Genomic DNA, 15816 nt, shown 5'->3' on the forward strand with positions numbered 1-15816 from the left:
TCAGACACGCAGGGGTGTTTAGACGGAGGTCAGCATGGAAAAGAAGAAAAAATATAGTCAGACCGCATAATAGAAAAAAAAAAGCCAAGCATGTCGACCACATGAGAGCCGCTGGGCAGCGAGTCATTCGATCCGTGGCTGATCGATTCACTTCCTGGCGTCCTACCATCAAGACTTTGTGAGATAACACTCTGGACTTTTCACCCTGTGACGTTGTATTGATGAAACTTGATTACTGACAATAAACGGTGATTAGTGACCCACCAGATAGTAAATAGTTAGACATCAGTAATGACACAGTTCACCCGTCACTCTGGGGGTTGTAAAGAAGTTGTTTTCCTTAAACCGTAAAGCAGGAAGGGCATGTTTTGACATGAGAGGGGGGCAATAAGAAGAGTAAAAAGTTTTTTGGGTTTTTTTTTTTTTTTACATTCGGGAGGAATAGTGGTGGAGGTGCCCAGCAGAGTTAACATGCACAGCAAAAAGGGAAAAGCAGGAAGTTTCTCTCATAGAGCTGCTTTCTACATGAAAGACCAGCTGGATGCACGGAGAAGTGATCAGCTGAGTCATCAGATGATGCTCTCTGCCTAGAACAGGTAGCTCTCAGTGGTAACAAGGTTGGTGACTCCTGGCCTATAGGATCAGCTGATTTCCCCAGGATTCTGAGTTAACTTCAGCTTCTGCTGAGTTATTTGTTTCCCTCGAGACAATCAGCTGAAAGCTCCGGCCCCCAAAGTTGTTATTTTTGTCCTCCACACTCACCACTAGCACCTCAGTCTTGCCGGCTTCAATACAAATATCCCTTTAATATCAGGCGTAGCACTCGTTTGAATGTCACAAGTGCCGTAAGAAGCTTTTTGAGGATCTTTGTGAGGAGGAGCTGATTTGAGAGACGTGGAGCTGGTGCAGCTCAGCCAGGGGGAACCACGAGGAGACAGCCGAGCAGCTCACCTCAGGCTGAAGACACCAGACTGGCAGTGATTTGTATCAGGCTTAGTCCTGCATGCTCAGCCGGGGTCTTATCTTGACAAGGCGGGCCTGCTCTTCATCAATCATCGGTCAATCTCTGCGGTGGGAGCTCTGTCCAACATGAAAGAGACGACCATCTAGGGTCAGAATTAACATTTTATCAACTAACGTAGTCGCAGGCTGTCAGGCTTTTTCTCTCCGCTTTCTCAACTATAAATTTAAGTACAAGAACAAGTAAACTATTTTAGAAATAATCGTTTGTTTTGCAGTGACTTCACAAATCTGATCTCTATCGCACAAAGCGCATTATTCGTTTCCACACACTGGTGATGGTGAACTACAAGTGTAGCCACAGCTGCCCTGTGGCTGCCACTGTGCTCCTCTGACCACCAGCCAGAGTTCAGTCACATTCAAACGAGGCAACGTGGGCAAAGTGTCTTTAACATGGACACTTCAACATGGATCGAGCCGAGTTCCAATCGGCAAACCTTCAGCAATAGGACGACCTGCTCTTCCCCCTGAGCAACACTTGCTTGTTCTTTGATTGTTATATATCACATATTTTGATAGTTACTAAGTCCAGATACGTTTTTGCTATATACTGTTTCTTCTTTTTTGACTCCTCCCCCCACTCCTCCTAAACTGCTACTATCATCATTTTTTTTTTATCCCTTATTTACGACCAAATATAGACTTCCTTTTTTTCTGCTGTAGCTAAACAAGAACAGACATTTGGGTATGAACACCAGTGGACTCATAGGGTGTCAGTCAAATTTCATCGCAGTCACATCCAATAGCCTCTCTCCTTTTTGCTGTTTTGCTATGTTGTGGGCATAGAAACCGTTTCATCGCTTCTGTCTTGTAAAAAGGCATGAAGTGAAATCAGCTACATCAGCAGTAATTGAAGACTTCCTGCTGTTACTGCAGTGACTAAGCTGACGTATCACAGTTGACACCCAGCATGTTGTGCAAACACTTTCACATCATTTGTCCTTAAATAAACAGATTATCATGTGCGGGGCATTTGTTTTCCCGGTTGAGGTGCAGTCATGACGGAGGAAAGAGCAACTCCAGCCATTTGTCTGTCATTCAGTGGGGTCTCCACTAGTTAGGAGGGGGTCAGTGTGTGGGTGGGTGGGGGTGGGGCAGCCAGGGGCGACGAATGATTTGTCTTTGCCTGCCCCATAGGTCACGGAATGCCTCACACACATGAACAAACACGCACGGGCGCGTGTGTTGCACACACACAAACACACAGAGAGAGACACACAAACACGCACATTTTCCTCATTTCAGACATTTTCGTCCTGCTCGCGTCATCTCTTCCCTCTGACACATCCACAGCAGCGTGAGCGCCGATCCAGGGAGCCTGAGGCAGCGGCGTATCCGAGGTCAGTCCTCTCTCCCTGTGCAATTACTCTGGACTGATCCCAGACCATTACTCAGCGTGACCTGTCAGCTAATTACCCGGAAAAAAAAAAAAAAAAAAAAGAGAGTGGGAGAGAGGCAGAGGAAAGGAAAAAGATGTTTTGCTTATGCTGCTTGCGGTGGTGAACTGTTGCTGACATTATTACTCAGTTGCATGCGTGGCTGTAAAACTCTGGGGCTCTGCGGTTTTACCCTTCAGGTCCAAGCTAGGAAGGTTTAAGAGACCTCACATTTCTTTCTTTTTTTTTTTTTGTTGGTGTGTATGTGTGTCGAATTCAAATTTAAAAAGTCAAACTCATAATGAGGTAGGACACATGCTTGAAGCGATGAAGCAACAAGGAGCTGTTCTGCTGTTCAGTCATCAGGAGAAGATTCTTTTTAGCGTGATGGAGATGTTGGAGTTCTTGTGGTTTTAAAATATTTGCCTATTTTATCACCTTTCACTGGATTCTAGTTCTCCTGGTCCTGCTGAAGCTTTTATATTATGCTTATGAAACTTGGTCACCTGTCTGCCTTGCCCTCATCACTTTAATTGCCATTGAACGTAGCATGAAGACGCTCCGGGACTGTTCACTGTTGCTCATTTGAACCCTGTGAGCCCCCCCCGCCCCTCCCCCAGACATGTTTGTCACTTCAGTGAGAAGAAATCCGGCAGAGTGACAAGAGTCACTTCCAATAACCTCCCGTTTAACTGTGATTGTTGTTGTGTTCCCAGATTGAGCCACTAGGGGGCAGTGTGTGACAGTCAGTTTAGATCAACTTGGACTAAGTCTCGGGCCAACATTGATATTTATTGGAAAAAAAAAATCTTCTTACTGATATAACATTGAACCTAAAATAAAAATAGCAACAATAACCTAATTAAGTCATTATAATATCCTTCAATGAACGTCCCGTCCTGATTGACGCACCATAATACCAGCAGAGGATTCTGGGACTTGTAGTATTAGTGGTACATGTGTCCTGGATAATAGTGCCAGCTCAAGCAGTGATTTTGCATTGGCCTAGCGGGCACAATGTAATGTCCCTGCGTGCCAGAGGTTGACACCTATGGTTTAGCTCTTGAGGCTGGGAGACAGGAAAGTTACCTTTCAGCCTGTTTGAGAGAAAACAACAACATGTATTTATTATCATTTTGTAATTAGGTACACCTTATTTTAGTTGTGCCTCAAACAGCTGTGCGAGATCATTGCCAAGCAATCTGGTGTCAGCCTTTTGCGGTTTGTGTTTTATCACCATTTAAAACCGTCTAGTTTCTAGTCTAAACAGTTTCTACTGTCCAGACACTAGAAGCACTGGACATGAAACATTCTGTGTTTTGTTTTATTTTTTTTCATTTTATGGTTTTCCTACAGAGGAGGAAAACGAAGGTGGCGCTGAGAGAGATGGAAACAGATCAGCTGCTCCGGCTGAGATACACACACGCTCACACACCTCCCTCTATCCAGATTAGGTCTTTTCGGAAGTGGAAGTTTACATTGAGCATCTGGGGGAAGTCAGGGGTTACAGAAGTTTCCCACCGCTGCACAAAGACCTTTATCCTCTTCAGCTTCTCTTGCCAACTCCCACAAGTGCGCTCGTTCAGCCCTCTTCATTCATGTTCCCTTTATTTTTTCGCCCCGCTACGAACAACAGATGCAAACCACTTCCCTGCGTGCATGCACCGCTTTTATCGCTCCTCGTCATCACCGCCGCGGACCATCAGAGATGAACGAGGAAAGCGGAGATTAGCTTTCAAACTGAGCTCGCCTTAATCTCAGTTTAATTGATCATCTTCAGACAACTGGTCTGTCTTGATGGTTCGGATATGAGACGGTACTACGTTTTCTTTGCTCAGATATTGATGAGAAAATCATGTTCCTTATCTTGGCCGTGGAAATGAGGAAATGAAGCCGGAGTAACAAAGGGCTTAAAATGGAAAAAGAAGGCCCTGCCAGCACTGGCTGTTGGTTTTATTTTAAGTATCGTGTCATATCTGCCCTGGATTTGAAATAAATCAGATCTAATGGCAAATTAATGTGAATGTGTTGAATAAGAAAGACATAAAAAAAATAACTCACATGTGTTGGTTTGGTAATGTGGGTTACATGTAGTTCATGGTGTTTCTTTTGCCTTGAACTACATCCCACTGAAAAGAACAGCTGGCGTTTTCACTCCTGTCGTTGAATCTGATGCAACACATTTAAAGTTTCTTCAATCCTCTGGATGTCCCTCACACGACAGAGGCCAAAGGAAATGCTACTGAAGGAGATACCAGACTGGGGAAGTATTTAAACAAACCTGCTGTCGTCACATTCAGACAGACCAACTGTTTTTTTTTACTGCCAGGTCAACCAGGTAGCCACAGCTTGTAAGACTAAGTACTGGTGTTACTTAGTCTACTTAGTCGCCCTGTGGCGAGCCAAGACGCGTCATGGTGTTTCTCTTCCCTCTGGCAACTCTGAACTCTGCGATTCCGCTCTTTCATTCAACAAGACAGCGCCATGATCCACTCGATCCAACATATAATCCAATATTTATGGAACCATACCAAGTCAAACCCTTGTCTAGCTCTTCATTAATGGCCTTTTACCCATTGTTTTTGTAATTTATGGAATGTAAATAAGCATAATGTACTTAGGAGTGTAGCCTTATGCACCATCTGCACCTTTGCCGTACTGGCACTTTGTTGTGTTTTTTTTTATTCGTATCTTTACACAGACTGAGTGAAACGCACAAGAATTCCAGTTTACCTGTTTTAATCTGTTTTTAACTTCTACAAACGGCAAATAAATCTCCCATCGAATCTAATCAAATGTAGCATTAGCTAATTATTTTGGTTGCAACTTGGCTCACTGTCTCTTCCGGCGCTTTTTCTGTTCCTTCTAAAGCTGTCGAGGGCAGTAAGCGTGGGCTGCTTCCTGGTTTCATCACAACTAAAACAAACCCGGGATTCTTATGGAATTCTTTGCAATCCCAAGACCGAATGAAAACACTTCCTGTCGGAGGCCGAACGAGTGGGATTTTAACCCACAGCCCCGAGAAGAAGAAGAGGACACGGGGGTTTTGAGTGTGAGAGGTTGTGATTTGATAGCGATCTGATCAGGGTGAACGTCATGAAGTAATGAACTAATAAAACACAGTTTAATGCAGGGGTCAAGAGGAGCCACGTTTTCGGAATAACATTTCTTCCAGAGCTTCACAGAAAAACACGTCATCTTCTCTGAGCCATGACTCCGAGAACAAAACATGATGCAGAAGAAAATGCTGCTTTTTATGCATTTTTCATCTTCATCGCCAAGGTTTCAGGCGGAGGCAAACCCTTAAATTCAGGGGCGGAATTGGGTGACACAGATCAGGTTTGCAGGTGTTGTGACTGAGGAATCCAAGGAATGAGACGGCAACCTCGTGGCAAACACTTCTAGGAACAACTATTGTCTTTTGAGAAAAGCCCCGGAGCTCAAAGAAAGTGCTGCACGTCCTAGTAGGAGTCTGTGAAGGTTCTCAGTCATCCAGGTCATCTTAAGCAGAATCCACACCTTGCTAATCGTTGGTACTGTCAGCCTTAGCTCCACCCACACCTTCTGGTGGTTATATACCTGGGACTCTCATCCCCTTTCAGAACTGAAGAAGCCTTTCGGATGAGAGGCGAAACATCTTCAAGATCACAAGAACAAGTCCAGTTGCCCTAACGTAACCTTTCTACCTGCAGACGTCAGAAATCACGACTCGGGTGTGGGGGGGAATCTCTCCAGCAGAGTTAAGCATTCGACGTCGTATTCAGTCTCTCCAAACAACGTGTCAAAGCGACACAAGGAGGCTTCTCCCGGTGTCTCCCCCCCCCCCTCCAACATGCAAAGCTTCCATTACAGAGAGTTTTAACGAGATGTTTTCGGGAAGACACGCAGGCGCAGCTCAAAAGAGTTTTAATCACAGAGCTTCCTGCGTCTCCTCTTTGTTTGTGGACTCGAGTCCCCCCCCCTCCCAGGCCCCCTGCAGAGGGGCCCAGGGATTCCCCAGAAGGCCTATTTCTTGGAGTGGCTGTGTTTATTATTCATTAGGGAGGCTTTGGTCCCCACACAGGGTTCAAACTAGGCAGTGTGTGTTTGCTGTAGAGCAGCTCGTCCTCGGTTGTTTGGCTGCGTCGGTTGGTGGACCACGAAAAAAAAGAAAAGAAAAAAAAAAACGGGAAAAGAAGGTTTTCTCAGACTCACAAGACTGAAAAACGGGAGGAGCTGGCAGGAGACATGAGTTCCGCCTGCACTGAGTTACACGACAGCCGCGAGATGGAAACCCTGTGTGAGTATGTTTGTGTTGTCGTGCATGTGTGTGTGTGTGTGTGTGGAATAGGAGAGCTTGACTGTTTTAGACTCTTAAGCCAGCCTAGAACTGCAACTGGTTTCCATTAGCAGCAGCAGAGATGAGGCTCCTGTGAGACACTCAGCCCTGCTGCCCTGCGTCCTTCTTTCCTTCCTCTGTGTTTTATGGCAAACTTCCTGTCGCTGATCCAAAATCTACCCGCCGAGGACACCGTCTGCTTTTCCTGTGTCAGCCTTTCTGCAGGGATCTAGTCAATGGCCTGCACTCTTCCGCACAGTATTTGTACGTGTCAAAGGCAAGATGCAGCCTTTTCCCTCTGCAAAATTAGCTCAAGCAGGAAAACTTTGCCATCTTATAATAGACTGTATGACTCACGCTTCCTGGTAAATAAACACTATGCGACCACACAATTCGCCCTGTTTGTTGCCTTTGAGGCCGTCGTTATTGGAGATGCTCAGAGCTCTCGCTCTCCACGACCAGTAAAGCTCCGATGAAAAAGCAAACATGTGGCAGAATTACCAGTTTCTATTTAATGTGGCGACACTTTTAAGCAACTTCTACTATCTCATCTCAAACATGAGGTGCCAAAGTGGAGGAGTTTTGCAGTTTGGACTCACCCTTTGAATGCAGTGTCTCTTCTTTCATTCTCATGACTATTGACATTGCAGATTCGCACTGAAGATATCAAAACTACGTATGAACACACATGGAATTATGTAGCAATAAAAGTGTAAAGTAACTCAAACACGTTTTATATTTAAATTCTTCAAACAAAAAGAGTTCCTGCACATGTGGCCAACTTCCAGAACTTTATTTCGAAGTTTGCGGTCCGAGCTCTTTTTCAAGCAAAGCAGATTTGCTTGAAAAAGATCAAGGACTGAAACGTAGCAATAAAATTCTGCAAGTTGGCCACATGTGCGGGAACTCTTTTTGTTTAATTTGGACTTAATTGTCCCCCTCCTATGCACCGGCCGAGGAAATAGATGTGCGAGGATTTCTGCCTTTTTTTTTTACATTTATTTTCTTCAAAATAGCCACCTTTCATAAAAAGCATATTTAAAGTCTTTTAATGTGTTTTTCTTTACTGCATGATGGCATATATCTTGCTCATATAGTTGATGTCTTCAGTATCTATCTGCAGTGTAGGAAGCTGTAAAGATTAAAAAAAAAAAAAAGAAAATGCATGAGAACTTGGTGTGCCCAAACTTTTGACAGGTAGTGTAGGTGTATATACACTACAATATATTCCACTGTTCAGACATATGCACATGCATTAGCCTGTGCTGCTCATGCTCATCCCACACATGCTTTCTTCATTTGCACCGCAGGGGAGCTGAGAAGCCACAGCAGCAGCAACAACAACAACTGCAACTGAAAAAATAAAAAGCATTAAAGGAAGTCCAGTCCGAGCAGAGCAGAGCAGATATCTTCCCAGTAGATCCGCAGGCCGAGCCAGATGTTCTTCCTTTGTCGTCCAACCCCCCGTGCAACTTTTATTTTCCTATGGCTCGTCTTTCCCTCACCTCTGTGCTTTTTCCTTCCTCCCGGCCCTTCCTCTGCCACCCCAACCCCCCTCCCCCGTGTCACTGAGTCACTGCACGCTGAGTCATGGAGGTGACTCTTTAAATCAACTCCATACGGCCTGATTCAGTTTCCCCTCGGCCTGACCCCCCTCCTCCCTTCCCCTTCCCCTTCCCCCTCTTCCCCTCGACCAATCACAGGGCTCCCTGAGGGGGGGTCCGCGGCTCTGCTGGTCATCGCTGCGCGCTGAAGTCTTAAGTTACGTCTCCAACCCGCATGATCTGATCTTTGCAAATGCTTCAACCAGCCAGAGCGTTGCCACAAAACACGACTCCTCTTTCCTCTGAATTGTGCAGAGCAGCGGGAAGCTCACGCAAACAAGCTCACATTAGCCTTACATTGCATCCCATGTAATGGGATTCATGCTTATGTTGAGCCATGTATGATGCAGAAAGTGCGGTTCCCAGCTAATTGCTGGGCCTGTGATTTTGATTGGATTTATTTGCCATAAATCTTTGGTTCAAAGCCCCTCGTTCGGACCATCAGGATGATGAATCGAAGAGCCGTTCTAACGTTCAGCAGATCACAGCTTTGATCTTTGGTTCCCACAGGCGGAAACGGAGGTTGGAGACACTGGAGGGTCGTGGGTTTTCGCTGACGACATTGTTAATTGTTAAGTGGGAGATATATTTATAATGTGGTCCCTTGAAAAGAGACGTGGAGTGGGAGCTTCTGAGAACTTTAGTCCTCTTTCCACACCGGAGATAAAAGGTTTCAGCATCTGAAGGTTTGCAGTGACTTTGTAGTTCACACCGGAGGAGATACTTGCAGATGTTTGTGTAATCCTGCTGTCTAGTTGTTGATCTGTTCATACGGCGTCTACAGGAGGGGAAATTTAAGATCATCATTGAGAATCGCAGTCCTTTTTACTGCAGTGAGGAGGAGACGTTAGCGAAGTCTTTTCATCTTCAGCACAGAGTCCATAATGTCGAAATGAATGAGAAAAAACAACCCACATCTAAATCTCTAAATCTGTTTTGTGGTGCCGCTTAAGACCAACACAGCACATTTTCTGCTGTGAACTGAAACAAAGGAAAAACTAAACTCATTTTATGACCTGCCATTATTTAATCATAAGAGGGGTAAAAGAAAAAAGTTATTTCCAATCTGCGGCTGCATGAGCCTCCTTTTTATTTTCTTTCTGTCCATGCAGTCGTCGGGTTTGGCTGTGACCGACGATGAGTGACGCCAGTCTCTGTGTTGTGGCGGATCTGGAACACGGGAGGCTGAGCGGAATGTTGCATGTTTCCAGAGTGCGTTTGGTTTTTTATTTTCTTTTCTTTTTTTTTTTAAAGTCCTCTTCCATCTCGGGTTGTTGACTTGGTGGCCGCTCGGCTCGGCCCTGTTGCTGCTTCGCGGGGTTTGTTTTTCCCCCGTCTGTGTGGCGAGCGGCGAGAGGTCGCGCATGGAAAAAAAACAAAAACAGAGGGAGAGAGAGAGAGAGAGAGAGAGGGAGGGAGAGAGAGAGAGGCGTGAGGCGTCACAGCTCTGGAGTGTTGGAGAGAGAAGCTGCTTCACATTAGCAGCTAGAATGTTGTCATGGGAGGAACATTATCTGTCTCCACGTTTGCCCTTTAATACCAGGCTGCAGCCTGAGGACAGCCAATATGCATGGTCCTCTCTCTCTCTCTCTCTCTCTCTCCTCTCTCTCTCTCTCTCTCTCTCTCTCTCTCTCTCTCTCTCTCTCTCTCTCTCTCTCTCTCTCTCACACACACACACACACACACACACACACACACAATCTGTTATCCTTTAGAGTTAAATAAAGCCACAGGAGGGATAGAAGCAGATGGACGCTCACAGTGAGTAAGAAGAAACACAAACACACGCACACACAGGTAGGAACCCACGCACACACACACTCATTCACTCACACACACACACTCAGAGGAAGAGAAGTGTCCCCATGCCTCTATAGGCAGTCCACCCTATCTGCTGCTCTTCCCCATTCACTTTCTCTGAATGAGGGGTGTGACCACTCGAATGCCTCCCGAGCCACTTGGGATGGCGGTCACATGACCCGGCTGTGGGCGTGGCCAGGACAAGCGGCAGCAGCAGCAGCAGCAGCAGCAGTAGAGCTCACCAGCTGGAGCTGTGATTGAGATAGGAAGAGAGAGGACACAAGCACAGGGTCGGGTGAGTGCTTGTTTTTTAATTTATTTTCCTCCGTGTGTGTGAGTGCGAGTGTGTGGGAAGATTGTGTGGGGTTTTGCCCTCTTCCGAGGAGTGAGCGTGACACTGAATGAGTGGGAGGGGAGCTGTGGAGGGGGCCTGGAGGAGTTTGGTAGCTGTAGCCGGTGTTAAAGTTAGTTTCTCCAGGTGAGCCGGGCTGGGGGGGAGGTGGGGAGGGTCTCCGTTTGGGAGGAAGAGGAAAAGAAAGACTTTGCATCAAGGCCTCGTGCGGCTCTTTCAGTTCTTTTCCCCTCTTTCTCCATTTTCCCTCCCATTGTTCAGCCATCAGGCAGAGTTTGCAGCGTGAGCATGACCAGCACCCCCCTCCCACACACACACACACACACACACACTCCTTTGCACACCCCCACCCCTCCCTGGCCCTCTCTCTCTCTCTCTCCCTCTCTCTCTCTCTCTCTCCCATTGTGTCTCTGGCTTTGCAGCATGCATGGATAATCAATCTGCTGCCACGGGACAGAGTGTCGAACGAGCAGAGTCGGTACTCTATCGCCTCTTTAAAGTTCCTGCTCTCTCTCTGTCTCTGTCTCTCTCTCTCTCTCTGTCTCTCTGTCTCTCTGTCTCTCTCTCTCTCTCTCTCTCTCTCTCTCTCTCTCTCTCTCTCTCTGTCTCTCTCTCTCTCCCTCTCTCTCTCTCTCGCGCCGCCGTGCACTCCCATGTTTTTCTCTCCTTCCGCCTCAGCTCTCGTCACATCAACCGGAGTTCTGTGGCCTGACTTTGATCCAGTGCAGTGGATTAGCCGGGCACTGATGGAGCCGAGCTGTTATGACACGATTCCATTCTGACAATCTCCAGAGACTTTGCTGCCAAGTTCGAGGAGAGTTGAGAGTCAAGCGGGTCGTGTTTTAAGTTTGACTCTTGCTGTCTTCTTTTTTCTTGGTGGTGGGGGTGGGGGTGGAACTCCTCTCATCTCTGTAACTCTTGCAAATGTAGTTTGCAATCAGTTGCTTGGCTGTAACCTCGTGGCTGAATGGTTGTTTTGTCGGAGGCTTTGTTGGACCACCAGCTGTGAAATAGATCTTGTTGCTCCTGAGCACTGTGCACCACCTTGTCCGACATGTGATACATTTGATCCACAGGTCTTGTCGCAAATGATCCTGAAGTCATGGCAGCGACGTCACTCTGCTAATCGAGCCTTATTGCATTAACGTGTTTGCTGCTGCAGCTGCTGCGCTCACTCTCATTGTGCCGTCGCGTTGTGTTGTCATGCTACTTTTTTTTTTCACATAAAACATAATTGCAGTTTTGCTTTTTATCTAATTGCTTCAACAACATCTAAACCAAACTGTTAGAAGCATTGTAAAAGCACAGTGTGGGACTATAGAGCTGCGTTTCCTAGGATTGTGAACATACAGCAGCGTCAGAAAGGCAGAAACAACCTGTTTACTCGTCTCCTGCAAACCTTTAACTCGTCTTTGGACCTTCGTCGTTGGTCCCAGAAGGCAGGAGAACAGAGAGGAGGAGGAGGAGGAGGAGGAGAAGGAGGCGTGTTTTACAGTAAACACGCAGAGACTCTTAGTCAGAAATTGATTTGTCCCACATCACAAGTTTATCTTCTTCCAGATAATTGAATCCATGTGTTGCGATCTTAAGACGGATTTGTTTTCCTCCCCCAGACGGTCCAGTAGTTCACCTTAGTTTTCCCTCATGCTCTTTCTGGTCATTGTCACTGGCACAGGAAAAGATCAACAACCGCTTTAGTGCTTTCTGCGTGTGTACAAGTCAGCGGTGAGGAAAACCAGATCGCTGCCCACACAGAGAGGATGTTTTCACTCGGCACCTCCTCCGCCGGAGGGAGGAAGTCGGACACTGTCGCCGGCCGCCACCGAGGGGTGACGGCTGTTTGTGGGCGTGTCGGCGGCAGAGGAGGTTCAGGACTGCGACGCTCCTGTGGAGACGTGGTACCAAAAGAAAAAGAATCACAGAAAACAGCAGCAGTGTGAAACATCTGTCATTTCTTCCGGCACGTTCCCGCTGTCTGACTCGTGTGAAGTGTGTGAACTTTAGGCCCTTTTCATACTTGGCAGTTGTGATTTGCTGCAGCAGGGACAGGTTTTTTTTTTTTTTTTTTTTTTTACTTCCTCTGCTCCGGTTTCCCCTCCAGCTGTTCCGCCAGCTTGACCCTCCTCGTTCTCTTTCCGCGTTTCTGAGAAACATGTTGTTGGTGGTCGCTCGGCCCCTCCAGGACACTGACAGCCAGTCAGGCTTCCCGCCCGGCCCTGCGTTTGCAGAGTGCTGCTGTGCCTGCCAGTCCTGCTCTCTCATTTTCACAGCGTCCGTTTCCAAACCGAGCGCGCTCACGTTGTGTTTGTCACCAAGATGCTGTTATGGGATGGCGTTTATCTTCCATTCCCACCCATCTGGCCCTCCTCCACCTTGCAACCGAGGCGACACGCACCCCGTCGGTCACTCTCAGGTGTTTTTTGGACTCGTGGGTGTCTGCGAAAAAGCAGGAGTCTCTGCACGCAGGGGCCGTATTTCAACGCCGATCAGCGCCATCTGCTTCGTTCCACCTCGGGGGCCAGGGGTCGCATTCCCGGCGCAGGTGACGACGAAGAAATATGGCCTGATGAAAGAGGAAACATTCTTAGAACCCCCTGTGATGTGCCGGCGTGTGTTTATGTCGGCCGCGGCCGCTGTCGACCGTCTCGACCCGCTGCTATGTTGGTGAAAACTAGCCAGGGTTCAGCGGGGGAGTTTCCTCCGTGGCGGCCGGAAGGGGCTTTGAGTGGCGTTCAGGGCTCAGTTGACAGCTGAGGAAGAAGCCCCTCTGTCTGACGTCAAACAGGTTCTTTCTCTCCTGGACGCCGGCCGCCAGGTCACCTGCCTCAGACAGAGTGAGTCATGGCGTTACATCAGCGGAGAGGTTTGTGAACTTGACACTGGAGTCATGGCAGCAGGCGTCGGGCTTCCACAACGCTGAATATAGTCTTGCAATGCTTTTTTTAAGCACTGGCGCTTGGCATCGTTACATCATCTGAGGGTGATTTTGAGAGGAAATTTTCAGCCGCAGGTCGATACAAGTGCTGCTGCAAATACATTCACACTGACACTTTCGACCTGTCTGAGATGATCGTCCTTGCAGAGACTTAGCAGCAGGTATCAGGGGACAGAGAGCTGACAAATTGCTTCTGTTCCATTTCTGACTTGCGCTGCTCTGCAATGGTGATCCCACATCTGAACAGCAAATAGCATTTCATGGATGCATTGCAGATTAATGCATCAGAACTATCAAATAAACACTCTTACGGTCTGAGAAAGGCGCAGTTGAACTTATACAAGGAAGGGTTTTGGTAGCAGTTGGAGAGAAAATGTTTGTTTTTCCTTCAAACATCTGGTTTTCTTGAGCCCAGACGGCCATAAAATGTCCTCATATCTTCAGAATGGCGACAATGTTTGACATCCCGGCATTTTTAAATTGCAGAAACATTGTTTGAAGGGGTTTCAGCCTGCGGTTTCACACACATTAACGCCACATTAACGCTTGTTCTCACCCGACCATCTGTTCTGTCAATACACATGGACAGAAAGTGTCCATTCGGCCTAAATGTGTGATTCTACGCTCTTCCAAGAGAACTCACATTGAGGCCCGCCCACCCCCACACTCCCCTTCAGCACTGCTGTGGTGGGAATCTTTCAGAGCAAAATATCTTCAGAGCAGAGCCCGACCAACTGGATTCTCTTTTGTTTTGTTTTGTTTTGTTAATTTCTCCAAAAGAAATGACAAAATACCATTTGTTCCTTGATTGCACAGGGACACAAAGCCATATGCTCTGCACTGGCAGATTGTGAGACAGTTGGGGGTAAGCTGCCATTGTCTCAAGCTGTGCTTCTTAATGTACTAATGCCGTTTGTCGTTATCCAAAACAAGAAGTGGGTGGAAATGCCAGAAATACATTTGTTTTTTGTGGTTTTGTCCCAAGATTAAAGCCGACAGCAACTCTTAAAGTCTTCCAGAAAATCATCAGTCACATACATAAAAACTGGTGTAAAACTGATCACATGTCACGTATTTATGTGGCAAACTCAAGTCAAGTCAGTCTAGTCCTGTGCCTTCTCCTGCTGCTTGGACGTTCCATCAATCTTCATGTGTAGACAGCAGCAAGCATCAAATTTAATGATGTCTTTTTGTGTGGGAGGGGCCTCCAAAAGACCAGAGGAAATTACATCTCCAGTTAAAACGGAGAGAAGAAAAAGAAAACAAATTGTAAAAGGACAGTAAAGCAGAGATTCATAGGTTTCGCCACAATATAAAAAAAATGCTCCATCAAATACAAAGAGGACTCAAGTGGGGCTAGTTGCTGCTTGAGATTTCAGGAACATGATACTTCTCTGAAAGCTCAAGCTCTTCAGGAATGAGAGGACAGATTGAGGACACATGGCAGCCTGGAAAAAGAATGTGGAGGAACGCCAAAACATGCTGTGTGCTGCCATCGACTTTTTTTGTGAGCAAGTAAAAATATGTATGGTTAAAACTCAGTTAGGTCACTAATGTCTCCAGACTCATTTATCTGTAAAACACCGGTTATTGCCCTCTTTGGTCCAACTGCCTAGTGAGGATCTATTGCAAAGTTGGGCTGATTTTCATGATGATCATGTTCCAAGTGAGCTCACAGTAGAGGCTCAGAGCGTGCACACACAAAATAAAATTGGAGTGTGCACGTTGAAAATGTGGGGTAAAATGCTAGAATGCAGAACAGCACCAAAGTTTCCTATCAAGGAGAAGTTCTTCTTCTTCTTCTTCTTCTTCTTCTTCTGTAAAACATCAACAGTTCACCCTGACGCTCTGAAACATTTCATTGTATTCTTTCAGTGTTATTTTCCTTTTACTCCTCTGCACACTGGCCGATAACAATGGACAAGCAGTACTTTTCCAAAAGTCCTGGAATTGAAAGCAACTCCAAAAAGAGCTGATGATGTTATACATTCTGACAAAAGGAAGCTGCACTGATACACTTTCAGGGAGTGTTTTTGCCCAACAATTAGGCCTTTGTTTTCTGGAACATTATTTGGTGAATATTACATGTGAGGTTGGACTTTAGTGCCTGATGAGAGTTTAATGACAAGCTGTCGAGGGGAGTGTCCAGAGAAAACAGAATTCTCTCTTGCAGAAAAATGGAAAGTTGTGCCTGATGAAGGGAGAGCGCATAGTTTGAGTTTTCCACGAGGGTTAGATTACAAGTCACGTCCAGGACAGAACCGCTTTGAGGCTTCTGGATTATTGATGACCATAAGGTAAAATTTACATACTTTTAGAAATGCTAAACGGAAAAGAATATAGTACATGACACAGAATCACCCATCTAATCTTCTATTTTCCAAAAACAGAAAGATGGATAATGTCAGACT

At 46.4% G+C, this 15816-nt stretch overlaps 1 protein-coding gene across 5 annotated transcripts in view; it reads left to right on the forward strand.

Moving 5' to 3' along the window:
- The window catches only part of septin9b (septin 9b), a 69480-nt gene that overhangs the window by 33906 nt on the left and 19758 nt on the right, over positions 1–15816 (forward strand). Inside the window, exon 1 of one of the 5 annotated variants that reach the window (XM_076043117.1) lies at positions 6609–6675. The exons of 3 other annotated variants lie outside the window; for them this stretch is intronic. In XM_076043117.1, coding sequence (XP_075899232.1) covers positions 6624–6675 — 52 coding nt within the window. In that variant the 5' untranslated portion in view covers positions 6609–6623. Of the gene's footprint in view, positions 1–6608; positions 6676–10265; positions 10414–15816 lie in introns of those variants that run through there. One more of the 5 variants, XM_076043126.1, reaches the window with a different exon arrangement.

The sequence above is a fragment of the Nelusetta ayraudi genome, unplaced genomic scaffold (assembly GCF_046127955.1).
Source record: "Nelusetta ayraudi isolate G7.1 ecotype Tasmania unplaced genomic scaffold, CSIRO-AGI_Nayr_v1 ptg000004l, whole genome shotgun sequence".
NCBI lineage: Eukaryota > Metazoa > Chordata > Actinopteri > Tetraodontiformes > Monacanthidae > Nelusetta > Nelusetta ayraudi.